The sequence below is a fragment of the Condylura cristata genome, unplaced genomic scaffold, assembly GCF_000260355.1.
Source record: "Condylura cristata isolate star-nosed mole 26May11 unplaced genomic scaffold, ConCri1.0 scaffold00023, whole genome shotgun sequence".
NCBI lineage: Eukaryota > Metazoa > Chordata > Mammalia > Eulipotyphla > Talpidae > Condylura > Condylura cristata.
The window spans coordinates 33,915,209-33,942,770 of record NW_004567124.1 but is presented as its reverse complement, the minus strand read 5'-3'; the positions used below and the strand labels follow the sequence as shown (position 1 = coordinate 33,942,770).

General features: G+C 52.9%; 3 protein-coding genes across 10 annotated transcripts in view; 2 read left to right on the top strand and 1 right to left on the bottom strand.

The window, feature by feature from the left end:
* SIN3A (SIN3 transcription regulator family member A) overlaps positions 1-5,026 on the top strand; it is a 54,322-nt gene extending 49,296 nt beyond the window's left edge. The window contains exons 20-21 of the mRNA XM_004687995.2: positions 1,318-1,525; positions 3,979-5,026. Coding sequence (XP_004688052.1) covers positions 1,318-1,525; positions 3,979-4,209 — 439 coding nt within the window. The 3' untranslated portion in view covers positions 4,210-5,026. The remainder of the gene's footprint in view (positions 1-1,317; positions 1,526-3,978) is intronic.
* A 2,130-nt stretch (positions 5,027-7,156) lies between these two features.
* On the top strand, positions 7,157-22,109 carry MAN2C1 (mannosidase, alpha, class 2C, member 1). Of its 6 annotated transcripts, none has more exons than XM_012728651.1 (26): positions 7,157-7,280; positions 7,422-7,547; positions 7,868-7,991; positions 9,048-9,118; positions 10,698-10,875; positions 11,128-11,317; positions 12,378-12,484; positions 12,663-12,773; positions 13,149-13,241; positions 13,366-13,482; positions 13,706-13,801; positions 13,906-14,051; positions 14,367-14,490; positions 14,819-14,940; positions 15,030-15,115; positions 15,229-15,384; positions 15,571-15,931; positions 16,160-16,264; positions 16,349-16,505; positions 16,603-16,746; positions 17,068-17,177; positions 17,286-17,365; positions 17,507-17,655; positions 17,739-17,848; positions 17,926-18,060; positions 22,042-22,109. In XM_012728651.1, the coding sequence occupies exons 1-25, from the start codon at positions 7,180-7,182 to the stop codon at positions 18,050-18,052; spliced, it is 3,291 nt and encodes a 1,096-aa protein (XP_012584105.1). In that variant the 5' UTR covers positions 7,157-7,179; the 3' UTR covers positions 18,053-18,060; positions 22,042-22,109. The 6 variants fall into 6 exon arrangements, with proteins under 6 accessions (XP_012584105.1, XP_012584104.1, XP_004688047.1 ...); XM_012728650.1 differs by lacking the exon at positions 22,042-22,109 and adding an exon at positions 20,095-20,169; XM_004687990.2 differs by lacking the exon at positions 22,042-22,109 and having other exon boundaries at positions 15,558-15,663; positions 15,797-15,931; positions 17,926-18,153.
* Positions 20,247-25,978, bottom strand: NEIL1 (nei endonuclease VIII-like 1 (E. coli)). Of its 3 annotated transcripts, XM_012728655.1 has the most exons (10): positions 25,719-25,978; positions 24,360-24,794; positions 22,644-22,763; positions 22,485-22,548; positions 22,121-22,220; positions 21,619-21,746; positions 21,267-21,294; positions 21,009-21,070; positions 20,627-20,849; positions 20,247-20,531 (listed from the first exon to the last, which is right to left on the bottom strand). In XM_012728655.1, the coding sequence occupies exons 2-10, from the start codon at positions 24,791-24,793 to the stop codon at positions 20,461-20,463; spliced, it is 1,230 nt and encodes a 409-aa protein (XP_012584109.1). In that variant the 5' UTR covers position 24,794; positions 25,719-25,978; the 3' UTR covers positions 20,247-20,460. The 3 variants fall into 3 exon arrangements, with proteins under 3 accessions (XP_012584109.1, XP_012584110.1, XP_012584108.1); XM_012728656.1 differs by lacking the exons at positions 21,267-21,294; positions 21,619-21,746; XM_012728654.1 differs by lacking the exons at positions 21,267-21,294; positions 21,619-21,746 and having other exon boundaries at positions 20,627-21,070.
* Between the last annotated feature and the right edge of the window lie 1,584 nt (positions 25,979-27,562).

Sequence of the window (27,562 nt, the reverse complement as noted above, 5' to 3'; positions counted from 1 at the left end):
GACTAGAGAAGAAGACAAAGACATTTAAGGACAGTGTGGCTCACCACTGGCATTCTTCACCCTTTTACACTACAAGTGAAAAGGTTCAAAGTTAATATTTGCACAGTTAAGTTACCAAAATATTTTGATAGTATTATGAAAAGAGCTTTGGTTTTCCAAACCTGAAAGAGTTTTGAGGGGCATTTCCAAGGATCCTTGGACCAAAGAGTTGCTGTGGTACAGAAATGCACATGTACAAAGATACTCACCAAAATACTGTTTTTAAAACAGCTATTTAGGTTGGAACTAGTTCTTTAGCTGACAACTTTCTCTACTGCTTGTTACAGAGGATGAAGTTCTAAAAGACCACCAAGACATCAACTAAAGTGAATTATTTTCCTGTATGTAGAATAGTGTCAGTTATAGTTCTTTGGGAGAATTGAAAACATAGACATGGAAATAATTTTTTTTAGAGTATTTATTTATGCATACAGAACTGGGGTACAGGCCAGAGGTACAGGGGCGGTGAGAGGATTCACCAGAGATAGAGTAGGGAACAGAACAGGCAGATTGTCGAAGAACACTGCTGAGTGGAGCAGCGGGCGGGTCAGGAGAGATCTGCCGCCCCATGTGGATCACCTCTGGGTCGGGCGGAGATCAAACTCATGCTGAAGTGGCTGTAGATTCTTAGTGCTGTGCTTTAACCCGCTGCGCCACCAGGGAGGGCCTAATTTTGTTTTTTGTAGTTCTACTGAGAAACCCTGATTGATTGCTGCTAAGGAATGATTAAATTAAGGTACATTCCTCTGTAGCAGTTAAGAGAATCAGGCAAATCTAAAGAAAATCTTCATGATAGTAAGTGAAAAATTGGAAATAATAGACTGATATATACAAGATATGATCCTGTTTTGTCTTAAATCCCAAAGCAGAACTGTAGCAAGTGATGGCATAAGTGTGAATTTAGAATCCTGGGAAGTTTTCAGTCAAAACTGCTCCTGCAGAGTATGGAGGTTGGAGAATTTGGGTAGAGGAGGGTTATAAATTTTGACTGAAATACATTGCTGAGGGAAGCAGTGGTTGAGGCAGAAGAGGTCTGCTGGACCATGTGGGTCACATGCCTGGCTAGAGATTGAGCTCATGCTGCAGTGGCTGCTAGTTGCTTCATACTGCTGAAACTTAACCCCTTGTGCCACCAGAGAGCCTCTGAAGTGTTTTTATAATAAAACTGCTGAACATTTTTATATATAATTAAAGTTGTGAGGCATGTCCATTTGGTGGAATTGTGGGAATCTGTTTCTGGACACACTTCTTATCCTAAAGGGCTTTTCTGCTTTGTAGGAATCTGCGACGGATCCGGAAGTGTCAGCGTGGTAGGGAACAACAGGAAAAGGAAGGAAAGGAAGGAAACAGCAAGAAGACCATGGAGAATGTGGACAGCCTAGATAAGTTGGAGTGTAGATTCAAGCTGAATTCTTACAAGATGGTATATGTGATCAAGTCGGAGGACTACATGTATCGGAGGACTGCCTTGCTCCGGGCTCATCAGGTGAGGACCAGAAACAGGAATTTTTCCGTGCACATCCCTGGTCTACCCCCAGAGACTTCTGGTTGTTTGTCACCTCCCTGGCCAGGGATCGAATTCATGCTGCAGTGGCTGCCCATAGCTTCATAGTGCTGCTCTTTAACCTGTAGCACCACCAGGGTGACCTGTTTCTTTCTTTGTGTATGACTTTTCTTGGAGTTGAGAAGAGGTATGTTAATGTTAACCATTAAGAATCCTGTGACATTGCCACAGGCTATGTGACTTAACAGAAGTTTGTTCTTAATAGTTTTGAAAGATAAAAATCCCAAGATTGAAATCTTGGCAAAATTGTATCAAACCCTCTGTTGTCTGTGATGGTGAATCCATTTCTGCTTTCTCTAGCTTTTGGTGCTTTGCCCGTAATCTTTGATGTGCTTTAGCTTGCTGCAGATTTCTGTTAATCATCTTCGCCTCTGTGTGTGCATCTGTGTCTAAATTTACCACCACCACCCCTTTTTTTTTTTTTTTAAGGTATTTTTTTTTAAAGATTTATTTATTTGTGCATACAGAACTGGGGTACAGGCCAGAGACTCAGGGGCGGTGAGAGGCTTCACCAGAGACAGAGCGGGGAACAGAACAGGCAGATCAACGAAGTACACTGCTGAGGGGAGCAGTGGGCGGGTCAGGAGAGGTCTGCCACACCATGTGGTCACCTCCAGGGCAGGCAGGAATCGAACTCATGCAGAAGCGGCTTTAGATTCTCAATGCTGTGCTGCACCACCAGGGAGGGCCCACCACCACCCCTTTTTAAGAGCAATATTTATGTTGTATTGTGGACCTGCCATAGTCCAGTATGACCTCGTCTTCACTAGTTACATCTGCAACGACTTAACTTCCAAATAAGATGACATTCTGAAACGCTGGGAGTTAGGATTTCAACATAAGAATTGGGAGGGCATGCACTTTAATCCATCAACGCTTAATGGTGAAGCTGTCCCCCAACATTATGTATTAAGTGTCATTGTTTATATGATTATATTTTCACATTCAGTCTAAATTAGGAAAGCTTAGTATAGTTGTGTATCAGGTATTGGCTAAACCCTGGGACTATCGCTATGATGCAGTGTATAAGGTGATGTGGTATGCACTACCAACAACAGAAATTAGAAGTGTTCAAGGGTTGCCTGCTTTTTTATTGGAGGTCACACTTTAAGGTCTGAACAGTGACAAACATCCAGAGTGGTGAAGACTTGGCAATTGGTACATTTTAGACAAAGTAAATGATCAAGTTCACGGCTCAAGGAGAAAAGGACTTCACATGTCAGAGAAACTGAAACTGTCACTGTGGCCATGGGAAAAAGTGGAATGTGTGCAGTTGGAAGAGTGACAGAAGCCACAGTAGCTAGTCTCAGGCCAGAGTTTGGATTTTGAGATACACTGGGACATTGTTAACATGTATAGCTTGGAAATTGTGAGGAGAATGAGAATAGGTGTGGACGAAACGTGGGTGGCAGAAACCACTTGTGGCAAAGAGTCACTGTGGAATTGTTAGATTAGAGATGAAATTTCTCAAGATGTGGTAACAATCAGATGAGTAAGGAGGGGTAAGAGAAAGAAGGAGATGGTCCCTGTTGAAATTCTTCTTAGGAATTTTTCCCCCCTTATGGGGATGGGAGGATTAGGAGTACATCTATTAATAGGAAGGGATTCTTAGATTTGGGGGCATAGATTAGTTATTCTGATTTGAACTGGAAAGTTTGAAAGGACATGGCATTCATGTGGAAGTTGTTGAACACATTTTAATGTGCTTCTCTCACGCTGTGTGCTCTCCCTGCATCTTTGACTCAAACTGCACTTGGAACTGGGTAACATCTAAGTCATCTTCATGTCTCTGCTTTGTCTTGCACATGGGCACCCCAACTCTTTACTGGATGTATACGTGGGAATATAAGCCTTCATTGAAGAACTGCTGTACCTGTTGCTATGCCAGAAGGTGGTGTAATACAGGAAAGGGAGTTTGAAGTCCTTTATTTTGTGCTGACTTAACGTAGGGTGGTTTGTCAGTGAACAAAATGACCAACAGCTATAATTCATTGGACTGCTCTCAGGATACTAGAATCAACCTGGGTTGCTGGTTTAAAATGCCAGTTGATGGAACTGAGAAAATCTGTATTTTTATCAAGTTTCTTGGGTAATAACAATGCATGCATTTTTTATGAGAAGCATTGAGCTAGTTCTGGCTGGCCCTCCCTGTCTTCTCATTTCTTTGGGGACTTAATGGGTTTCTCCATCACCTTACATGCTGTATAGTCTTAACCTCATTAATTTCTCATCTTTAAACAGAGTTCCTACTGCCCTTTAAAAAAACAATCAGTTAAGCCCACATCTTTCCTGTTACTTTAGAGGAAAATTGGGCATTTGTATTAAGCTATTTTTGGTCCTAGTACATGGCTATTTTTCCTTGTTCTGTTTTGCAGTCCCATGAGCGTGTAAGCAAGCGACTACATCAGAGGTTCCAAGCCTGGGTGGATAAATGGACCAAGGAGCATGTGCCTCGTGAAATGGCAGCGGAGACCAGCAAGTGGCTCATGGGTGAGGGGCTGGAGGGCCTTGTGCCCTGTACCACCACTTGTGACACAGAGACCCTCCACTTTGTGAGCATTAACAAGTACCGTGTCAAATACGGCACAGTGTTCAAAGCCCCGTAACTGCAAAGCCAGAGCAAGTGACTTAGGGGTGTGTGTGTGAGAGCGTGCACTCACATGCACTGAAGAAATAAGGAAGATGCCTTCTAAGCCTCACTGGGCCTCTCTGGGACATGGCCACCTGATCTGTGTGTGGCTGGTGCAACCTGGCACCAAGTGGGCTACATTTAAGGAACGTGGATACCTTAACAAAGCCAGAGCTGGAACTTTTCCCAGGCTTTGAGTATTACCTTGTCCTAGAGGGGAAAGAAGTTCTTGCAAGCGCCGAGACCTGCAGCTTGCTTGCACACACCAGCAGAGTAAGACTGGAGTCTTCTGGGGTCTGCCCTTCATGAGGGAACCAGATGCTGTCCACACCTTGCCTGGATGGGCGTGCATTTACAGACAGACAGGGGAAGGACTTGACTTTCGGATGCATAGTAACTCTGATACTCACTGCTCCTCTTCTCTCCCCACAAGAGGAGAAAAGAACTGGATTTAATTTGTTTTCCTGGTCACTCGAGCACATCTAGATCCCCGTTAGGTTTTACCTGGGACTTACAGCTTGGCTTTGGGGTTGATCATCTTGTGGATTTGATTCCTGACGAATCCTTTGCTGCCTACCCTGTATTCTCCTCTGGTTCTCAACCTCAACAAGTTCAAATCAGTCGTTCTTTTTAGCTCCCGTGGAACTGTTTTGTACCTGCTTCTTTACTAGTCTACCCTAGTGCCATCCACCAGCTTTACTCTCACACACAATTTTAACTTGGTATTTTTTTTTGTAAATAATGTACATACTGTCAATTTTTTATTAAAAGAAATATGCTTTGATGTGCTAGCATAACTGCTCTAGCTTCTTGTGTACCATAGTACTATGTGGCTTCAGATTTAGTACCTATGAACAGATGTACAAGACATTTATTACACTTTTTACCAAAGGGAGTTACCATTGTAGTACTTTTGTGTAAAACTTGTCTTCCTCCTTGCCCCAACCTTTTTCTTTCTTTCTTTCTTTTTTTTTTTTTTTTTTTTTTTTTTTTTGTAAATAAATAAAGCTTGGTTCTTACTTAAGGAATAAACTCTCAACCCAAGTCCCTTGTCTTCACCAGAGAAAAATTGTGAAGGAGAGATTTAGGCTTCAGTCTTTTAATCCATGATACAAATGGGATTTGGAGGCCAGATAGCAGCCATTTGCACTTGTCCCAAATCAAAATATTCCAAATTTTAAAAATAGAACTCTTGATTCTTTCAGTAAATTTCTACCCCTTAAGGCCCCCTTATTTAAGCTGTTTGGAAGTATTTTATATTTGGGTAAAGTTGTTTAGCTTATGTAGCTTGTCTTTCTGTATATTTTTTCTTACTGGAAATGGAGGTGAACAATTTAAATACCAAACCAGTATTTAAAAAGCGTGTGTAAGATGTGTGGTATAAGTGGATTGGGAGGGAGAACATTTGATACATTTCATTAGCAACTGCAAATGGAATATATATTTTTTTAATTCCTAAATTTAACTCGTAGACATGTAAACATGAATGATTAGGGTCTTTATGTGGTTCCCCTGGACACTGAACAAAACCCTGCAGTGCTGTAGTGGATTTTTTTCTAGCCACCACTACTTAGTCATAGTTGTAAACTACAGTGTTTTAAACCGTTTTGCTCGGATTGCAATTAAAAATCCTCAATGCCACCATCAAAAAGCCACACATTTTCTGGCTTTTATATTTTGAAACTAGCGATAGACCTCTTTGATTTTAGTTTTTGTTATGGGGATACAGAAAACTGGATATACAAAAAGTGGGAAGAAATTCTAGAGCCAAGCTGGGGCCTGACTTGGGGTTAGATTGAGACATAGCACAGTGGGGAGAGGATTTCAGGTTTTCCCAGCAGTAATAATGCCTACCTCCCTGTGTTTGTGCAAGAAAGATGGTGTTGATCTCAGTTGTGACAGAGTTGATGGGGCCTTACAGGGACATTCCCTCTGTTGCTGTCCTTCCAGTGTTCCATGTCCAGAGCACCAGCCCACAAGTCAATAGGGTTTTGGGTCTTTCTGGGCAAAAATCCCAACCCTATCAGTGCAACCAAAAGAAGGGGGAGCTTCACCTGAAGTCAGGGTGGTTACAAGTAATGTTTTTTATCCCACCTGCTTTCTGACATTTGGAGCTCCCAGTTTGTATTATAGCAGAAAGTTACCTTTATTTTAAATCATGTTTGGTATTCTGTGGTCACCTTTTTGTGTGATTTGCATTTTGAAATGTTGTAAATTTGGTCAGTATTTTCATTAAAATATCAGGGCTAATGTTGTGTATATATTTTTCTTCCAGTAATTTTGTAGAAGAGGGCTTCCTGGCAATCATAGAAGGGAGTGTTGTACTTAGGATAACAATGGGGTGTTTCTGGCATTATGCCGTCCCCAAGTTCTGCAGTCCTGTGGGAAAATTCATTCTCTTAGGGTCTTGATTTGCCATCTCAAAAATCAAAACCCATCCAGTTTCTGATGCCTGGCAACAGTTACCCAAGGGTAAAACGTAGTTGAGGAAGCGGAGGTGACTGGGGGGAAAAGCCCCCTGTTTAAGAGTCGTTTCAACAACCAGCTAGAGAGGCGATGTCCTTTGTGCCCAGGCTTTCTGCATTAAGCAGATGCCAGTTTTTGAGATAGCTAGAGCCAGGGTTCTACCGCGGTGAGGAGGTTGTTCCCAGCTTCTAAGGCTGGGCGGCCCTTGTCTACTGCAGTCGCACTGCTCGCGCCCGCCCTGCCTCCTGGTCTCTGACCTGGCACTTCCGGGGAGTCTAGGGGTGAAACTTTACTTGAAAGATCTGCCCAGAGGTCCGACGTCCGGGACGAGGCCGTGGGGTGACGAGAAGAGTTTCCGCGAGGCCTGGTGTTCCGAGAAAAGCTGCCCGGGGCGGGAGGGCGTCCTTGCACGCCGGAACCTTCGCTTCCCAGCCGCGGGGCGCGCCGGCCGCACCCAGGCCCTTCCGGGAGAGGAGCGGCCATGGCGGCGGCGCCGGCACTGAAGCACTGGCGCACGACGCTGGAGCGGGTGGAGAAGTTCGTGTCCCCACTCTACTTCACGGACTGTAACCTCCGCGGCAGGTGTGCCCGCGCCCGAGGGAGTCCGGGGGCTGGGAGGAGGTCCCTGGGCGGCGTCCTGTGAACGCGCAGCCCTCCCACCGGCTACTCCCGGTGCGGAAAGGGAGCGGCTGGAGCGCGAGCCCACCAGCCCTGCCCACCCAGGCTCTTCGGAGACAGCTGTCCGGTGACCGCGCTCTCCAGCTTCCTGACGCCCGAGAGGCTCCGGTATCAGGAGGCAGTTCAGCAGCACTTCCGCCCGGCCCAGGTCGGCGACAGCTTCGGACCCACGTGGGTAATCCCCAGGAGGAGGGCCTCAGCCCTCAGCCCTAGACAGCCCCTTTGGGCTGAGCAGCACCCAGAGCTGGGAACAGCTCCCCTAGTCCCTCCCTGTTCAAGAAGAGAACTTCAGCCCTCCTTGCACCCTCCTCACCCACATTCTACCCACCTAGTTGCGCGTTTGGTAGCTCCTTTATGTGGATCAAAGCTGAATGTCTTGGCACACCGCAGAAGCCTAAAGAAACTCAAGCCCCCCCAATCCTTGGCTTAGGGAAGTACGTCAGAACATCAGGGCTTCCATTCCTAGGCTCATCTCAGTGGCTCTCTTGCAGATGGTGGACCTGTTGGTTTCGGGTGGAACTTAACATCCCAGAAATGTGGGTAGGCCAGGAAGTTCACTTTCGCTGGGAAAGTGATGGAGAAGGCCTGGTGTGGCGTGATGGGGAACCTGTTCAGGTGAGCAGCCCTGCCTGAGAGACATTTCAGCCCTTGTCTCTGGAGAAGCCACAGTTTGAGTGACTGTCTGCAGGGTGGTATTGGGATTTTACAGCTTGGACACTTGTGCAGTTGGTGCCTCCCATACAGGGAAGTTAAACTGGTGACTTTCGGATCAATCTGCTGCTAAACCAACCCTGCCGGGGTCTGGCCATTCTGGGCTGAAAAGAATTAGAATAAAATACAATAATAATAAGTACAGTAGGCCAATTTATCAACCCTAGTGGTGTCAGGCTGTGGCTTTGCAGGCCATATCACTTTTTAGTTTTTAATAAACCAGTTTTTACTATGTTATTATGTACTTGTAATACATGTTTACAGGGAGGGCTTTTAAAACTTGAATATTACAGAGTAAACATGGAAGTCCTCTTCCCCAGAAGTCATGAATCTCTTTCCTACTGTCTTATCCTCAGTTCTGCAAGTATAATCACTGTTGTCTTGTTTATGCATCCAACCATACAGGTTTAATCTTTGTAGTCCTATGTAGTAGGTCTTCATGCCTATCTGCAGATTGAGATTAAGATATATGGTATTCACTTGGTCAGGTTCACACAGCTTCCATTCCAGTTGCACTAGCTCTCAGTCTTGGGTTGGGATTGTTGCTTTTAAAGCCCCTTCTTCCCATCCCTTCTTCCCCTGCCCACCCTCCTACTGACTTAGCAGATATCTCCTGAGTGCCTCCTCTGGGCCAGGCTCTATGTTAAGCCCTGGGGGGGAGGGGGGGGGCGGGGAGTAATAACAGAATGAGGCAAACCTATCCCTGACTTCATAGAATTTTCCATTCAGAGGCACAGAGGGTCAGGAGGCCCTCACTCAGGATCCTGTCCATAAGACCAAGGACTTTTCTGCTGGTAAATAATTGCCATTTGGTGATTGCAGCTGCAGTTACCATAAGGGTTGGAGCACCTCAGGCCCCTCATTTGTCATTCCTCACCTTGGAGAGAGGGGCCAGAGCTGGGCAATGAGTGAAGGGGCCTGGCCTGAGCCATCCTGTCACTTTGACTCCACCTCCACCAGGGTTTGACCAAAGAGGGAGAGAAGACCAGTTATGTCATCACTGATAAGCTGGGGGAAGAAGACCCCCGGAGGTGAGTCCTGATGTTCTGGTTATATGGGTTATGAGGGAGGAGGCCACTAGTGGGCAAGGAAGAACTGAGGCCCAGGGTGATCTTAGAAGTATCCCTACTTCTGTATGAGCATCGTCACATCTCATAGTTTGTTTCAAAAAAGGAGGATTTTGTTCCTAATGCTCAAAATACAAAAAGTGCAAGAAAAGTAAATTTCATTCTCCCATCAGGCAAAGAGAACCAATAATATCAGCATTCATCTCAGGAATTCTTTTAAGTTTAATGTTTACTAGCTGAGATGATATTTTTGTGATAGCTTAAATCCTGATTTCTTTATTTTTCTTTAAAGATTTATTTATGCGTACATGAAACTGGAGTGTAGGCCAGAGGTGCAGGGTCACTGAGAGGGTTCACTAGAGACAGAGTGGGGAGCAGACCAGGTAGATCTACTGAAATACACTGCTGAGGGGGTGAGACAGGCAGTGGGTGAGACAGGCAGGTCTGCTGTGCCATGTGGTTCAGCTCCCTGGCTGGGGACAGAATTCATGCTTCAGTGACTGGTAATAGCTTAATAATGCTGAGACTATCAGCACTTTAAGTGTCACCTGGGAGGCCTCTAATTTTTCTCTCTTTTTTAAAAGATTGATTTATTTATGCATACAGAACTGGGGTACAGGCCAGAGGTGCAGGGTGGTGAGAGGATTCACCAGAGAGAGAGTGGAGAGCAGAATAGGCTGACTGACAAAGTACACTGCTGAGGGGAGCAGCGGGCGGGTCAGGAGAGGTCAGCTGCCGCGCCATGTGAGTCACGTCTGGGGCCTGGGATTGAACTCATGTGGAAGTGGCTTTAGCTTCTTAGTGCTGTGCTTTAACCCGCTGTGCTACCAGGGAGGGCCTTGATTTTTCTCTTTAATGACACCATTAAAGACTTTTTAGACATGATTGTATTTTATAACAACGATTGTACATTGTGTATCTGATGCTTCCAGACACTGGGATTATGGTGGTTGTGGTGTATTCTTTGTCAGCAAGTAGGGCTCATTACGTACTCATGTCCTTACAAAACTGGTGAGGGCCCCAAAAGAACACCGTGAGAGCTAAACCTGGGACATCCATTCCTGCTTGAGACGGGGGGAAGACGATGGGTAGGAAGAAGCCAAGGAAGCCTTCCCTAAGGAAGTCGTTTTGCTGACTCTGCTGAATAAGGCAAAAAGCAGGGCCCCCCATGCTGCCCCAGTTGGTGTCCCCCTGCCCCATGTTTGCCTGTGGATCTTTGCCCTGAATGATCAGAGGTGGGAGATATGTTTCTAATATGAAAAGAGGGTTCTGAGACTAAGGTAGTACTTTGCAAAGACAGCATTGGAAATGAAAGATTAAATAGTAGCGCGAGTCACGCTATTCTAAATTTGGCTAGTTTTTTCCTAGACCAGTTGAAACACTGGCAGGACATAGGTTTGCCCTGGTACTTCTAACAGAACCCTCTCACACACCCCTGAGATTCTGTGAGATGAGTGATGGATTCTGGAGGTGAATGGCAAGGGGTGAGCAGGATGAGTCCTCCATAGGTCTGTGGCCTGAGGCCGCCTCCCTGCCTTTGTAGCCTGACCCTCTACGTGGAAGTAGCGTGCAATGGGCTCCTGGGGGCCGGGAAGGGCAGCATGATCGCAGCCCCTGACCTCGAGAAGATGTTCCAGGTGAGCCGGGCCGAATTGGCTGTTTTCCACTGCGATGTCCACAAGCTCCTGGTGGATCTGGAGCTGCTGCTGGGTGTGGCCAAGGTACTAACTCCCCACCCCCACCCCATCAACTCTGTAGAGGTTTAGCGGGTGAATTGGGCCTCTTGGAAGAAGGAAAATGTGTTTTTGCATGCCTGAGTGTTGAGAAAACATCTGTGTAAGTGGAGGAGGGAGGGAGGCAGTACTGAACAGGAAAAGCGGTGGGGAGGCGCTCTCCTTGGAAGATGAGTTGGAGCCTATTCTGAGGATCCCACCTGCTTGAGAAGGGCATTAAGGGGCTGAATCCTGCTGCAGGGCCTTGGAGAAGACAACCAGCGAAGCTTCCAGGCCTTGTACACAGCCAACCAAATTGTGAATGTCTGTGACCCTGCCCAGCCAGAGACCTTTCCGGTGGCCCAAGCCCTAGCATCCAAGTTCTTTGGCCAGCATGGAGGTGAAAGTCAGCACACCCTCCATGCCATAGGGCACTGCCACATTGATACAGGTAGGGCAGCGGCTAGCTGGGCTGGCTTGGGGAGGTGGGAGTGCCCTTGAAATTCTGGCTGTGACCCAGAATCACGGCGTGATCCTCAACAAGTTCTTGCCTTGCTTCTCTTGGACCTCAGTTTTCGCCAGCTCTCAAATGGGCGAGGAAACTGGACTGTGGGCTTGAGAGCTGTGGCTTCATTTATTTTTTCAATAAATCTGTTCCCTTTGGCCCCTTGCTAAATAATAGGAGGTAGGATTGCAAAGACTGCTGATCACAAGTAGGCAGGCACTCTTGGTGCTGTCCTAAAGGGTATGTGGGGGCTGGGAAGCTCAGCTGCTCGGGGTATAATTCAGAGAGGCTTTTTGGAGGAGGTGACCTTTGGAACCGCAATAATCAGAGTTTTACAAGCGTACCCATGGTACACCCTAGAGAGGAGTAGTGAAATAATTGAAATGGAGGCTTAAGCATACTGGGAGATTTCCTGGGGAGGATCAGGAGTTAAGCTTTGAACCTGATCATAGAGTTTGCCACATTTGAGGCTTATGGGCAATCCACATTTTTAACAAGCTCCCCAAGGCATTGATTCTGATATAGCTGAAGTTCCTGAAACAACAAGTTTTCTCTGCCCAGGTGTTGGTGGAGTGAGAACTAGTGAAGAACTGAGGCCTAAAGTTGAGAGGTTATAGGACCTCACACAGCTGCACCTGGGAGAACATGGTTCTGGGATGTGCATCAGTGAGTGTGGAGGAAGGGTTAGCTCCTGCTTCCTCTTGGGGTCCCTCCTCAGAGGGATCTAGACCTTAAAGTGAGGCTGTCCCAGGGCTTGGTCTGTAAGATTGTCCTGATAGCCCTGCCCACCTCCTCCATTCTCTAGCCCTTTGCAGCAGTGATTCAAAGTGGCAGCTCAGCAGGGGTGCACAAGGCTCTACTGGGAAAGGCCAGGAGTAAGAAGAGGGCTGAGAAGGCCCTCTGGAGGCCAGACTGGCCCTTGCGGGAATCAGTGGGGTGAAGTTAGAGATCTGTGAGGGGCCGGGAACCTTGCTGTTCTCCCTCCATCTCCACTCTCCCCTTCTAGCCTGGCTTTGGCCCTTCAAGGAGACTGTGCGGAAATGTGCCCGGAGCTGGGTGACAGCTGTGCAGCTCATGGAGCAGAACCCTGAATTCACCTTTGCCTGCTCCCAGGTCAGAGGCACAGCTGGATAGGGGCACCTGGAGCTCACTAAGTCGGAGGGCGAGGCTCTGAGGGCTTCTGTTCGGGAGGCAGAGCTCTCCCCACCCTCAGCCACCCTTGGGCCCCACACCTGGTCCTGGCTGGGTCCTCATTACCCCTGACCCAGCTCTGACTCTGTCTTGCCCACAGGCCCAGCAGCTCGAGTGGGTGAAGAACCACTACCCTGGCCTATATACTCGCCTCCAGGAATTTGCCAACCGTGGGCAGTTTGTGCCTGTGGGGGGCACGTGGGTCGAGATGGTAAGTGCAGTCTGTGCTCCATCTCTCAGCCATACCTCCACACCTTTACTCCTGTGGCTCGGGCCCTCCTTGACTTTGTTAGTGACTTTACAGTCCCTTCACGTTCCCCGCTGCCATGTGGCAGCATGTGTTAAGTCTCTGGAGTCCCAAGACCAGGGTCTGGGGCGACGAGGGTAGGGCGGTCTCCAGCGCTGCAGCAGGCTGTTTGCATAACGCAGCCTTGGGAACCTTCCCTCCCGCAGATGGATGGTGCTGGCTGGAGCCCCTGTGTCTGAGGGCCCTGGCTTCTGATGGGGTAGGGTCCGCCTGAGCCCCAGACTGCTTCCCATTTGGTGCTGAAGGCTCAGCTGCCTCCCTCCCTTCACTGCCTGCCAGGATGGAAACCTTCCCAGTGGAGAGGCCATGGTGAGGCAGTTCCTCCTGGGCCAGAACTTCTTTCTGCAGGAGTTTGGGAAGATGTGCTCTGAGGTATGCTGGGTGCTACTACTGCGCCTGTGGGTGGCTGGGGCAGGAACTTGACCTTGGATGATGAGGGGCTTGGGCTCTCCAAGAGCCGTGGTTCCTTTGCCCCAGGAGCTCTTTCACCCCACAGTTCTGGCTACCAGACACGTTTGGCTACTCAGCGCAGCTCCCCCAAATCATGTGCAGCTGTGGCATCAAGTACTTCCTGACCCAAAAACTGAGCTGGAACCTGGTGAACTCCTTTCCAGTGAGCAGGTCTCGGGGTTAGGTTCAGCATGCACCTGGGGCCCACCTGCCCCATTTACTTCCCAGGTTTATTGCGAGTTTTATGGGGTAAGCCCCTGGCCCCTACCCAGGGTGGTTGTCTCTCCTCCAGGTGACACAGCTGGCAGGCGTAGGGGTGGGGGCAGCAGAAAATCTGGAGAACCAGCCCTCCCCGACCCTGATTCCTCCCTGCCCTCTGCCTCCAGCACCATACCTTTTCCTGGGAGGGGCTGGATGGCTCCCGTGTGCTGGCCCACTTTCCACCTGGTGACTCGTATGGGATGCAGGGCAGTGTGGAGGAGGTAAGGAGAACCTAGCAGCCAGGGTGTTGGGCGGGATCGGGGCAAGAGAGGGCTGGGGGTCCTGTACCAAGCCGAACTATCCTGACCTGTCACCATCTGTCCAGGTGCTGAAGACGGTGACCAAAAACCGGGACAAGGGGCGGACCAACCACAGTGCCTTCCTCTTCGGCTTTGGGGATGGGGGTGGGGGCCCCACCCAGACCATGCTGGACCGCTTGAAGCGCCTGGACAATACAGATGGACTCCCCAGGTCAGGCCTGGCCCCTAGGCAGCCCCGGCCTGAGCCCTTCCTGCTCTGGACCCAGCGTCCCCACTGGACCCTGTCTGGCTCCAGTTCTGGTTCATTGGCTTCTCCAGACTTCCAGACTGGGGGGTGGATGGGAGAAAAGCTAAGGTTGACAAGGAGCAAAAAGGAACTCACTCAGAACTGCTTTTGTATGAACAGGGAGCTTTCTGGGACCACACTTTTCTGTTGGGGCTGGGCCTTGTCCACTCAGTCTAGAGAAAGGCTAAGCCATCTGGCCTCCCAAGGCTAGGGGGACCCAGACTTCCTGTCTCCCTTCAGGGTACAGCTGTCTTCCCCAGAGCGCCTCTTCTCTGCACTGGAGAGCGACTCAGAGAAGCTGTGTACGTGGGTCGGGGAGCTCTTCCTGGAGCTGCATAATGGCACCTACACCACTCATGCCCAGGTCAGGAGCTGGGGTGCTTTCAGTCTCAGAGGGTCAGAGAAGGCAGCCAAAACATGCCCTAGCCAGACTTGGGGAAGAGATTGGCATTCCTAGGAGGACCTCAAAGCTCAAAAGTCACAAGCTCAGTGGGTCAGGAGCCTGGAAGAGACAGGACTGAGCCTCTGACGGAAGAGAGGTCTGGGCTGAGAGCAGAGGAAGGCCACCCATACAGAAGCCTTATCTAGGGGGCCTTAGGGAGCCGTGAGGGTTCTGAGCAGGGTAGGTCATGGGAACGTGTCCTGGGACGCAGGAGCAGACTCCAGACTGATCCCCCCCACCTTGGGCTCAGATCAAGAAGGGAAACCGAGACTGTGAGCGGATCCTGCATGATGTGGAGCTGCTCAGCAGCCTGGCTCTGGCCCGCAGTGCCCAGTTCCTGTACCCAGCCGCCCAGCTGCAGGACCTCTGGAGGTCAGTCACCCCCCTGGCCTTGCCCCTCCAACCTTCACTCTTCCCATTCCCCGGCCTTCCTCCTCCCAGCCTGCCCTTGACCCATGCAGGCTGCTGCTCTTGAACCAGTTCCACGATGTGGTGACTGGAAGCTGCATCCAGCTGGTGGCAGAGGAAGCCATGAGCCACTATGAAGGTGAGGTTGACATTCCCACCGCTTTCTAATACCTGGCGCCAAGCCCCTTGTGGAGATACTCAGGGGTCGTCCCACATCCATCACCCACCTGTGACCAGCCGGTCTCTCCTCAGACATCCGTTCCCAGGGCAATGCACTTCTCAGCACTGCAGCTGCAGCCTTGTGTGCTGGGGAGCCAGGGCCCGAAGGCCTCCTCATCGTCAACACACTGCCCTGGAAGCGCACTGAAGTGCTGGCCCTGCCCAAGCCAGGAGGGGCCCACAGCTTAGGTATGAGCTGGGGCTGACTGTCTCTTGTAGCAGGAGGGAGCCAAGAGCAGACCGGGAATTGGGAACACTCCCCTGGGGATCTCTGCCTTGGGGTACCAAGACTGGAGAGGAGGAGTGTCTCCCTCCCTCTCCGGGAGATTCCTGGAGGTCAAGGAGGCTGCGCTGATGCCCAGGCCTCGTCCCCAGCCCTGGTGACAGTGCCTGGCATGGGCTATGCTCCTGCGCCCACCCCTACCTCCCTGCAGCCCCAGCAGCCCGTGTTCGTGGTACAAGAGGTGAGTGCTGGCACAGCCTGGGGGTGCAGGGCAGTCTTGGACCACCCTAACAGCATGGGGGTTCTGAGCCTGCCGGCCTGGAGCCAGTGTGAGGTGGAGCTGGGATGGGGCTGGGTGGCCGGCTGTTGGTTGGGAAGAAGCCCCTGCAGGCCCACCTCAAGGTTCCCCTCCCTCAAGACTGACGGTTCTGTGACTCTGGACAATGGCATCATCCGGGTGAAGCTGGACCCCGCTGGCCGCCTGACGTCCCTGGTGCTGGTGGCTTCTGGCAGGTGCCGGCCCCTCCCTAGCCTCCCCCCCTCCCATGCTTCTTGGGTAGACCCCAGACCCAGGTCCCTCTGCCCACTGGCCATAGTGTTGTCCACGGCAGCCACCTGTGGCTCTCAGTTGGGCCCCTCACGTGGAACAAGGCAGGCTACACTGGCAATCCCTTGGCTCCCGGGCCCGCCCACCCTCTTTTACCCTATCTGAGGTCACAGGGCATCTCTGTGTCTTTCCAGGGAGGCCATTGCTGAGGGCGCTGTGGGGAACCAGTTTGTGCTGTTTGATGACGTGCCCCTGTACTGGGACGCTTGGGATGTCATGGACTACCACCTTGAAACACGGTGCGAGGAGGCAGCTGGTGGTGGGCACACTGGATCTTCTCCACGAGCCTGCCCTGACTCAGCGGTCCCACCCCTGTCTCACAGGAAAACGGTGCTGGGCCAGGTGGGGACCCTGGCAGTGGGCACCGAGGGCGGCATGAGGGGGAGTGCCTGGTTCCTGCTGCAGATCAGCCCCAAGAGTCAGCTCAGACAGGAGGTGGTGCTGGACGTTGGCTGCCCCTATGTCCGCTTCCACACTGAGGTAGGGGGGGATGGGGCGTGGGGCGACTTCCCTGGGTGTGACTGGTGAGGCCAGGCTGACCCTAGGCCTGTGTGTCTCCACCTCACACCTGCCTCAGGTGCACTGGCATGAGTCCCACAAGTTCCTGAAGGTGGAGTTCCCTGCACGCGTGCGGAATTCCCAGGCCACCTATGAGGTCCAGTTTGGACACCTGCAGCGACCCACCCACCACAACACCTCTTGGGACTGGGCTCGTTTTGAGGTCTGACATGGGTGAGGGGGTCAGTATTGGGGTCTTTCCTGGCTGGGGAAGACCACTGTGGTATGGGGTAAGGAGGGGGAGGAAAGTGAACATTTGCTGGTCACGAACGCATGTAGGCATCATGCTAAATGCTTTATGTTTAGTCTGATACCCTGTCCATTGGTGGAGTAAGTAGTTATCCCCATTTCGAGAGTGAGGAGCTAAGATAAGGTAGGTGGTGGGTCCAGGTCCTGCTGTAGGGAGAGCTGGACCCTGTGGTTCCAGGGCTTGTTCTCAGTGTAGGAGGAGGTGGGCTTCAGTGGGTCTGGACCTGTCCTCCAGGTGTGGGCCCACCGCTGGATGGATCTGTCAGAGCACGGCTTCGGGCTGGCCCTGCTCAACGACTGCAAGTATGGCGCATCGGTGCAAGGCAGCGTCCTCAGCCTCTCACTGTGCGTGGGGTGCCCCCGGGGGCTGGCATGGGGCACCAGTGTTCCTGGGTCTGACCAGAACTACAGCAGCCCTGCCAGCCCTGACCATTCTCGCTCTCTCAACTCCAGCTTGCGGGCATCTAAGGCCCCTGATGCCACTGCTGACATGGGGCACCACGAGTTCACCTACGCATTGATGCCACACAAGGGTGAGTACCAACCAGTCCCCTACCCTCACCTCTTGGCCCTTCACCGAGCCTGAATTTCCACAACAGTCCCTGAGGAATACATAGCAGCAGCTGGACACCCACCTCCACTTAACCATTTTGTCCCTTTCTGCCCACACTCAGGCTCCTTCCAAGACGCCGGTGTTATCCAAGCTGCTTACAGCCTCAACTTCCCCTTGTTGGCTCTCCCAGCCCCAGGCCGGGCACCAGCCACAGCCTGGAGCGCCTTCTCAGTGTCCTCGCCAGCAGTCGTGTTGGAGACCGTCAAGCAGGCAAGAGGTTTGGGGGTGTGTGCCCAGGCAGTGGCCCAGGGCCTGGCTTGGGTCCAGCCCACCCACTGTCCTTTTCCCTTCAGGCGGAAACCAGCCCCCAGGGCCGCACACTGGTGCTGAGGCTCTATGAGGCCCACGGCAGCCACGTGGACTGCTGGCTGCACACGTCACTGCCAGTTCAGGAGGCCTTCCTGTGAGTGGGGTGTGGGGCATGGGTGGTGTGGGGGTCCTGCCCTCTCAAGACCTCATGGCCCCCCTTCGTTTTCCTAGCTGCAGCCTCCTGGAGCAGCGTCTCCCTGCTGGCCACCTGCCCCTGCAGGACGCCCACCTGAAGCTCACCTTCTCTCCCTTCCAAGTGCAGTCAGTCATGCTCGTTCTGCAACCCCCACCCAACTGAATCCTGAGGTGGGAGTTTGTTCCTGGATTTTATATGTTGTTCTTCCTCTCAGAGAGCAAGGCTGACTTGCCCCTTGCACAATAAATCCTGGCTAAGGAGCCCTGCTGGTAGTCCCTCCTCAGGCTCTCCTCAGGCTTCCAGGGAAGCTTTTCTTTGCACTTGGGGCCAGGGGAGTATTGGAGGTTACCGTATTTGCAGGGGCTAGATTGTAGCTCCGTGAGAGACCTGTGACCACAAGCCTATGACAAGAGTTGCCAGCAGAGTACTTGAGGCTGGGGAGGACACCAGGTGGGCAGGTCTGGTTGGTCCTGCTAGGAGAGTCACTATCTAGTCAGAGCCAAGCTGAGGGGTAGCCACAGGCCCCGAGGGCTCTGGACTAGAGTTGCTATGGAGCCCAGACCAGGTTCTCTGCACCATTTCTGTTTTTTTTCTTAATTAATTTATATGTATTTTACATCAGATGTAATCCCCATAGAATTTCCACTGCCAGTTTACTGGTACAGCATCACCATAGTCTCTTGTGCTCTTTCCCTCATCTTCCCCTGTAGAATGCCCCTATATTCTGCCTATAAGTGAAACCACCCATTATTTTTCTTTTTCCTTCTAACATTTCACTGAGCATATCCCATCTAGCTCCACCCATGGTGCTGCAAATGGCACTAGTTTATCTTTTTGATTGCAGAGTAATATTCCATTGTGTATATATATCACATCTTCTTGATCCTGTCACCTATTTTTTCAGCTCCTTGATCTTTCTCCTTACCTTCTGGGATTCCTGTAACTCTTAACATTTCCCTTCCTCGTGGTGTCAGATAGTTCTCAAAGTGTTTCCTCATTCTTTGTCCTTTCCTTTTCTGTTTTGTTTCTTTTTTTTTTTTTTTTAAGATTTATTTATTTGTGCATACAGAACTGGGGTACAGGCCAGAGGCTCAGGGGCGGTGAGAGGGTTCATCAGAGACAGAGTGGGGAGCAGAACAGGCAGATGGACGAAGTACACTGCTGAGGGGAGCAGCGGGCGGGTCCGGAGAGGTCTGCCACACCATGTGGTCACCTCCGGGGCAGGCGCCTCCGGGGCAGGTGGGGATCGAACTCATGCGGAAGCGGCTTTAGCTTCTCAGTGCTGTGCTTCAACCCGCTGCGCCACCAGGGAGGGCCCTCTGTTTTGTTTCTTTTTATTTGTGTTTTCAAGAGTACTGATTCATTACTTCCCAGAGTTCATCTCCTTCACTCATCTTTTAATCTCTTGCATTTTTTATTTCCTTTCTTAAGGTCTCAGTTTCATTCTTTAGTTCATTAATTATGTGTCTCATATTATTTTTTTCCTTTTCATCTTCTTTATATTTTTTAATCATGATGACTTTAAATTCTCTGTCAAGCAGAGAAGTTCTTCCATGTCATTGCTGTTGAGTTCTGGTGACTGATTTTCTTTTTTGTGGTGTGTCCTTTTCCTGAGGGCTTGCTTGGCTAGTTGTATTTTCCTTCTCCCTGTTGTTTGTTTTCTAATTTGCTCTATGTGTTTAGATACTGTGCTGCTGGTGTGGGCGGACACCTCTTGGGAGTGCTCCTTCTGGTAGTCAGACAGAGTCCAGCGCGATTGCGCCAAAACTCCACAAGGGTGGTGATGCTGTGTATGTGTTGATGGGTGCTGCCCCTGCTGATCCCCACCCTCTGTATTTCCTCCATTCGGTGGGGGATAGTGTGGGCCCTGGCTTCAAGCTGTGGCGCAGGGACTGCACACTCAGTGCCTGTGGATTGCAGCCCTGCCTGGTCTGGTTCTGCTCAGTTCCAAATCATGGGTCTGGGGATCCCTGCTCTGCTCTACACCTCTATTCCATCGACCTCCATTTGTTTGCATGCCCACCCTCTCAGTTCCAAAGGGGAGTGTTCCTAGCTTCCAGCTGTGGGGGAGAGGAACTATGCAGCCTTCGGTGCCAGTGGGTCCTGCCCCCATCTGGCTTCTGACTGTGGGAGGTTGGGAGGGGCGCTGTGCAGTCTTGGTTCTGGTGGGTTTCCCGTCCCCACTGAGCTTCTGTTTGTGGCAGGGGGCTGCGTGATCTCAGTCTGCACCACTTCTGAGGGACTGTCCTGCTGAGGAGGGGAGCCTTCCGTCCCCAGGGCCATGCAGCTGGCCCTCCCAGCTTAGCCATCTCAGATGTTCTGCAGCCAGTCCAGAAAGGGCCAAGGATTTCAAGCATCAGTTTATTTAAAAAACACAATAAAACACCATCTTCCCAGTGGGCTTTAAAAATGGGAAAAGCAGGGAACAATTAAAAACATCATTATTATGCAGGGAGCAACCACAGCACTAGGGTCATCCTTCCACAGATGCTGCGGTGAGGAAGCCACGTGGCCCCCCACCCCCACAGCAAGGCAGTGGGAGGGGTGGCTGCTAGCTAGGAGAGCCCTTGCTAAGAGGCTGAGGTCTCCCCGAGCTCCAAAGATGGTGAGTCAGCCTTGGTCTTGCGGAGCCTGCGGTGACCTGTGAGCAGAGCAGATGAAGGTGTAGCTCAGACCCGGTCACAGTGCCAAGCCCTGGAGCCTCTCTCGCCCCGTGTGTCCACTCAGGCGCCCCACCTGCCCTGCCACCCTTCCTCTCCTGCAGGGCTCCAGAGGAGAGTGAGGAGGGTGAGCCTCCAGAAGTTGCTGCTCGGGCCCGCCTCTTTTTCCTTTTCTTGGGGCTTAGCATGGTTTCTGGGTCCTGTTGGAGGCTGGTCTCCTTGGACTGCTGGGCTGCAGTTTGCCCTGGTGGAAGGGCTTTCCGTACCCTACGTGTCCTGGAAGGCCCCTTGCTTGGCGCCTGCATGGAGGAGACATTGGTCCCTGAGGCACTTGGCAGGTCCAAGGTTGGCTTGGACCCACCATTGTCACCTTTGTCAAGGTGGCTGCCCCAAAGTCTGATCTGGTTGGTTCGGCCAGTGCAGGAGAGAGTGCAGGAGGGGGCGAGTAGGGCATATACCTCACTAGAGTCCTCAGGACCCTGCTGCGCTCCCTTGGATTTCTTCTTATGAGACTTGCCCCCTGCAGGACACCGACATGGGGGCTGGAGGGTGTGATGGCCTCAGCCCCCTTTCTGAGACTCCCGCTCTCCCACTCTGGGGTCATTCCCAGCGTAATCCCACATGGGAGTGAGAACGGGATGGTGAAGAGTACTGACGCTCCTGCAGGCATGAAGTCCTTTCTGCTTTCTAAGCTTATTACATAAAGAGTAGCTTACCTTTGGGTACTAGGGGTCCAGGATCCCCCTAAAATGGAATGTGGAGAATTCAGAAATCAACTGACTTGAGGCAGGGCCAGGTTTACCTAGAGAGGCAGAACTCATACTTGTCCTTTCAGATCCCTCCATCTCCTCCGCTAGGAATCGTCTGACTGTCCCACCCCTCAGTCCAGCCCCCACACACAGGAAGCCCTCTAGCTGGGACCCTGGGGCTCAGAAGAGGAGTGTCTCAAGGCAGATTATGGGAGGGCCTGCACAGATCCTGGGAGACTGAGTCTGCTCCGGGGAGAGCCCAGCTCCCGCCTGCTGGGGCTCAAGTCTGTGTCTGCCTGTGTGAGCTGTCGGCCCAAACCTGGAACCAGATGGTGCGGCCCTGCCGGTCCCGCAGGGAGCTCATGCCCTGCACGCCGTAGCACCGCAGCCAGGCTCGGAAGGCAGCAAAGTCTTCCTCTCCGCTCTCCGGCCCATAGCCTTTGCCCCCTATGGGACAGAGGAACGAGGCGGAGGTCAGAGGGCAGACTCAGGCTGGGCGCAGGGGGAGCCCGGCCAGATCTGGCCCAGACCTCAGCTGCACAAGCTGATGGACAGAGTCAGAGGGACAGGGCTCTCCCTCCTCCAGCTGTGTGACCCCAGATTGGCGTCTTTCTGCTCTGGCCCACGGCTCTCCCATCCTGGAGTGGTGGTTAGGAGTCCTTGCCCTGACCGTCTCACGGGCAGCTGGGCAGTGAGGAGGCCTGTCTATTTAGCAGCAGGTTGACAAACTTCCATTCTCTAGGTGGGAAGCAGGCGCAGAGAGGGGCAGCGAAGCACTATGCCGAGCAGAGACAGTTGGCCCTCTTCACCCTGGGCCTCACCCAGCTGGACCACTTCCTTGGGGACCAAGTGGCACAGCTCCAGCAGGTCCGGATTCTGCAGCTTGACCCTGATCTTCTGACTGAGGGTCAGCTCCGGGTTCTGGAGAAGGGGAGGGGCAGAACCTGACGGTCAGCTGAGGCAGGGCCACTGGGGAGCAGCTCCCCCCTGGGGAGCAGACCTCTGCTGAGCTTGGCAGCACTCATCCTGCTCATGGCTGCCCGTCCCCGCCAACACATACATTGTAGACAAGGGGTGGCGAGGGCAGACGCTGAGAGAAGGCCTCAGAGGCTAAGCTGGAGGCACGCCTGGCCCACGTGCAGGCTCGCCCCTGCCAGTGCGTGTGCGCACCGCCCGCATGCTCACCAGCCTGTGCCGCTGCAGCGCCTCCAGCACCGTGCGAGCCTTCTCAAACGGGGGTATCCTCAGGCTGCACTGGGTGGGAGACAGGGTCCCTGCTAAGCAGAGGGCAGTGTGGGCGCACCCTGCCCGCCGGGCCCTTGCACCTGTGGCCTGCCTACTGACCGGAACAGGATCTCTGCCCGCAGGTAGTTGCCAATACCATTGAAGAACCTCTGGTCCAAGAGGGCCTCACAGATGGGCCGGTCAAAGGCCTTGTCTGCCAGGTTTCGCAACACGTTCTCCCTGGAGGGACACTGGGCATGTGAGGTCCATTCTGCCCCAGCATGGGCTTGCAGAAGAAAATGGGAGTCCCGGTTCCCCTTTTCCCAGCCTCATTGCTGTTTTGTCTTAAGGAATCTGTTTTCCCCTCTGCTAGATGGGAATGGTAAGGAATTTCAGTTCATTTCCAAAGGTGGAAAATACAGATCAAAAACATGTTGGAGGAAACGTGCACATGTGTCCATGTCACCAGAGTCTCTGACACTGCCCCAGGAGCAAGGTGATTGAGGTTTTCAGGTGTGTCTGCGGGCTGGGGTCCCTGTGAAGGACTTTTTGTGGGTTGGAGACCACATGTGGATCTGAGACCCTAAAGATCTCTGGGGAGGCAGGGATGGCTCTGTGCAGCAGGCGTAGGGAGGCAGGCTGTGAGTACCCCAGGGGCCCCCACCCCACTGCCAAGGGCTGGAAAGGACCACACGAGACAGGGATGGACATGGAAGCCACACAAGATAGAGAGCCGAACACAGTTTAGGGTAAAGGTAAGAGCAGGTTAGCCTGGGTTGTCAGATCCCCCCCGGCTCCCCACCACAGGAACAAGAAGAGTGAAAGGCTCATTGAGTTCAAGAAGACTCAGGGCCAGGAGCACAGGAAACTGAGGCATGGCTCCTCAGGAAAGTGAGGTGGGATGAATCTGGACAACACAGATGCTTCCGGTGGTTGGGGGAGGGGGCGGGGGGGGTGGTGAGCTCTTGGGAGTTGGGCCTGGGAAAGCCAGGAGCCAGTGCTTTCTGTGGCTCCAGGGACACCCCAGGGGACGGCTGAGTCTCCTGAAGCCAACCCCAGATACCTGTCCCCAAGGAGGACTTGCCCAGTCCACTCCAGACTTTGCATGTGATTCTCTGCTAGAATTTTCTAGAACTCTACATGGCTAACTCCTCATGTGCAGCTAGATGTGTGGACACCTAGAGTGGCTGTACCTAATGCACCTGCCCCCCACCAGCCCCAGCACAGGCCAGCTGTGCTGCTTGTATTCTTCTGCAGGCTTGCGTCTATCTGAATTTACCTAGTTTGTTTTCCTGTCCTCCCTCCCCTACCTGAACTTTAATTTTGTGCCATCAGGGGCCACAGCCATCTGCACCCCCAGCACCAGAACAGAGCCTGGCATCAGATTCACACGGGTTTTCTTCTAAAGGAAAGTAGTGGCTGACACCTCCCATCCTCTGTGGCCTGCGTCATAGCCCAAGGCCATAGGACACAGACTAGTGGGCAGGCAGAATGTGGGAGACCACAGAGCCCCTTCCTGCCCCCTGAAGCAGTTCCTTTTCAGCCACCTGGGGGGTACCCACAGTGTGGGGTGTTGGGGGCCCAGCTGATGCGACCTGGCCATGTGCCCTTGGGCATGCCCACCCACCTTTCTCTTGCCCCCCTCACTCCTCCCACATCAGTTTTGAATTTCCATATTCAGTTGCTCAGGGGGCTGTCCCCAGAGGACATTATCTGGTCTACGGTGAAGGGACTGAGGCCAAAACAGGGCTAGGATTTGCCTCTGGCCAACGAAGCACTGACCAGTCAGCCCAGAACCCAGGTTTGTGTCCACCACCACCCCACGGCTGGCCCTACCTGAACTGCTGATACTCCAGCAAAACGCACGGCCCTCGGCCTGGCTGCCACTCGCCCCCAACCTCCCAGCGGCCGAAGCGGCGGATGTCCACGAAGCACAGGGCCTGCTGGGGGCCAGGCTGGGCTGTGTAGAAGCGCAGGTGGGCATGGGGGGGCAGCGCGTCACTGGGTGCCAGCTGGAAGGAGCCAGACATGCCAAAGCGGAAGACCACAGCCAGCGACTCCCGAGGGGGCTGTGCGCCGGGCAGGGGGTTCAGTGTGAGGCGCAGCTCTTTGCCTCGGGCTGAGGCTGAGATGTGGTAGGCACTGCTCTCAAAGGGCACCTCGGGGTTGCGGCTCACGGGGGACTTCTCCACACGCCCGCTGAACACCAGCCCCTTGCAGGCCTGGTTCACAAAGTGGCTGGCCAAGTGTAGCTCCGGGCCCTCAGGCATCCTGCAGGGAGGTGGGTGGGTTGAGGGGAGATGGTGGGCTATGTGCACACCTTGTGAGGTAGGAATTACCACCCCATTTTGCAGAAGAGATGCCTGAGCAGGCCCCTAGTCAGAGGGAGTGAACATCTGAGGGCCTGGTCGCAGCCCTGAACCCCCATCTGGCCACCTGGAAAAGCCCAGAGCACCTGCGCACAGGCAGGGATGGCTTCCGATGGCTTCCACCAGGCCTGCTGCTTTTGGAATAAGTCAGGTCCTTTCTGGGCTGGTGCTGTCATCTCCTTTCCCCCAGCCTGCCCACTCTGACACACCACTTCTTTCCTGTCTCCTTGTTCCAGCTGTCTCTTCAGTCTGGCCTGGGGACACCTGGAAGAGGCACTGACCTTTCTATCTCTGGTAGCACCCTCCCCCCCCTCCAACACACATACACATTTCCTTTTCTCCTGTCAGTCTCACAATCTGTTATGATCCAACTGCTGGCTCCTCCACCTCCACTCCCATTCCACAGCAGAAGCTCTGTTAGCTCTTCATCCCCACACCTCCTCCCCATCTTCTGGCTGAGAGCAAGGAACCTGCTCTCCTGGGGGAGAGGAGCCGGCAAAACCCTCCTTGGCGAGCTCAGCTTAACCCCAGTGACCACCCGGGTGAGGACAGAAGAGGTGCGGTGTCTCCAGGCCATCTGCGCAAAGCAGGTCCCCAGGCCAGAGGGAGGGAAGAGGGGCCGCGCCAAGGTGTGTGTGGGAAATGAGAAAGACCCCTCGGGCATGGGGCGGAGGCGCGGAGAGGGGTGGAGCCCCCTTGCTCGCCCTCCCCCCGGGCCCAGAAAGGGAGTTTGTCATTTTCTCATTCCCCTAGGAGGTCGGGCCTGAAGGCCAAGGTGTGCGTCGGTCAGAGAGGGCAATTTGGCCGGGGCTGATCCTTTACCCACCTCTTCCCCGCGCCCCTCCGCGCCACGCGGGGCTTGGCACCAGGAAGGGCAGATTTTCGGGAGAGGGTGCCGGTCGATTCCTGATTCGGCGAGTGGGCGCGCCCCGGCTCGCCTCCCCACTCGCGGCCTGTAGGTGCTGAAGCTCCGCTCCCTTCCGCCTCCCGCCAGCAAGTGCACCCTCAGGCCGCGTCCTGGCCCCGACTGCCCACTCCCCGCGCCAGCCCCGCCGGCCGGGGCTGCCGGCACCCGGAGCTGAGCGCTTCCGGCGGGGCGGGGCGGGCGCGAGGAGCACGCCGGGAGCGGGGCTCCGGCTCCGGCCGCTGGAAAGCGGGGCTCGGGGTGCCCGGCCGGGCTGCGCGGGGAAGCCAGCCGGGGACGTGTCACCTGGCAGGGGGCGCTGGCCCGCGCCGGAGCCGGGGTCCGGGTCAGCTCTGAGCCCCCCGGCGGGGGCCGCTGTCTCCGTGCGGGTGGGAAGGCGCCGGCTCCCCGACTGCGGGCCGGCACCTGCAGCAGGAAGCCGCGGCGTCCAGGTGCAGCGGGCCCCAGCTGAGCGCGACCAGCTCAGGCCCTGGGGACCAGGTGGCTCTGAGCACAGTTCCGCCGCGTAAACACCAACACCACCGCCTGCAGAGGGGAGAGCTGTGGAACCCTAAACAAAACAACAGGCGGAAGCAGAACCTACTTCAGGGGCTCTGGTGGGGGGAGGGTGTGCGGCCGAGCGCTGGGGGTGAGGGCAGGCACCAGGGTGTCTGTGTGTGTGTGTGTGTTGGGGAGGGGGGGTTCCCCTGCAAGCCTCTGCAGGGAGCTTGCCTTTCAACCCAAGTGTAGTTTGCCCCCCACATCCCTACATGCTGCTTCTGCTCGTCTCCTTAATCACCTGTAACACCAGAAGCATGTTAGATAGATGACATTTCCTTACTTATGCTGACGCATACACCTCTAAGACTCTCCTACAAAGCTACAGTACTTTTCTTCACACATAATAAACTTCCACAATATTAACATCCTTTTTATCTTCTCATACCTAGCTCCCAAAGTTCCCCAGTGGTTCCCAAAATGTCTTTTATAGTCGTTCAAAGCAGAATCCGACTATGGATTATACTTCTCTTAAGTCAGTTTTTAATCAACACGGGACCATCCACCCGCTCCCCTTTTTTTGGTGTCATGATACTGATGAAGCCAGTCTCTTGAGGTGTCCCCTCTCATTCTGGGGGTATCTGGATGTTTCCACAGGTATTAATAACTTGCTCTTTAGTTTTTCCAATTCGCTGGGAATGGGATCTCGAGGCTCGGCTGTATATTTTCAGGGTTACCTCCTGGGTACAACCCAAACCCACTCCCCACTTAGTCTGAAATCGATGGCAGCCGAGGCTGACACAGCCAGACCTCCCTGGTAAGGTATGCCCCAAACCTTGTGACTGCTGAGCAATTTCTGGGGTAGTTCATTTGTTGGTCTCTTTTTGTATATTATGGTATAATTTCTGTACAGGAAACTGCTTTTAGAGTACAAGTTTTGCTAAATATACTCACGTTAACCATCACCACAGTCAAGGGATAATACACTTGTATCAGCCCCCCAATTTTCCTATGTGCCAGTGGTAGTCAACAGCTCTGCCATACCACCTGATCTGTTTTCTGTCCCTGGTTTAATGGCAATTGTGCTCAAGCGTTAATGCCGAGTCCGGTTTCAGTTTTCTTTTCCACAGTGCCTTGAGATCCATCCTTGTGGTGACACTTATCAGTTCATCCTTTTTGTTGCTGGCTGCGCTGTGGCCACACACCCTGTGTCTCTCTGTCTGCCAACTGAGGGGCAGTTGGTTATCCATCTGCGCTTGTTCTTGAGC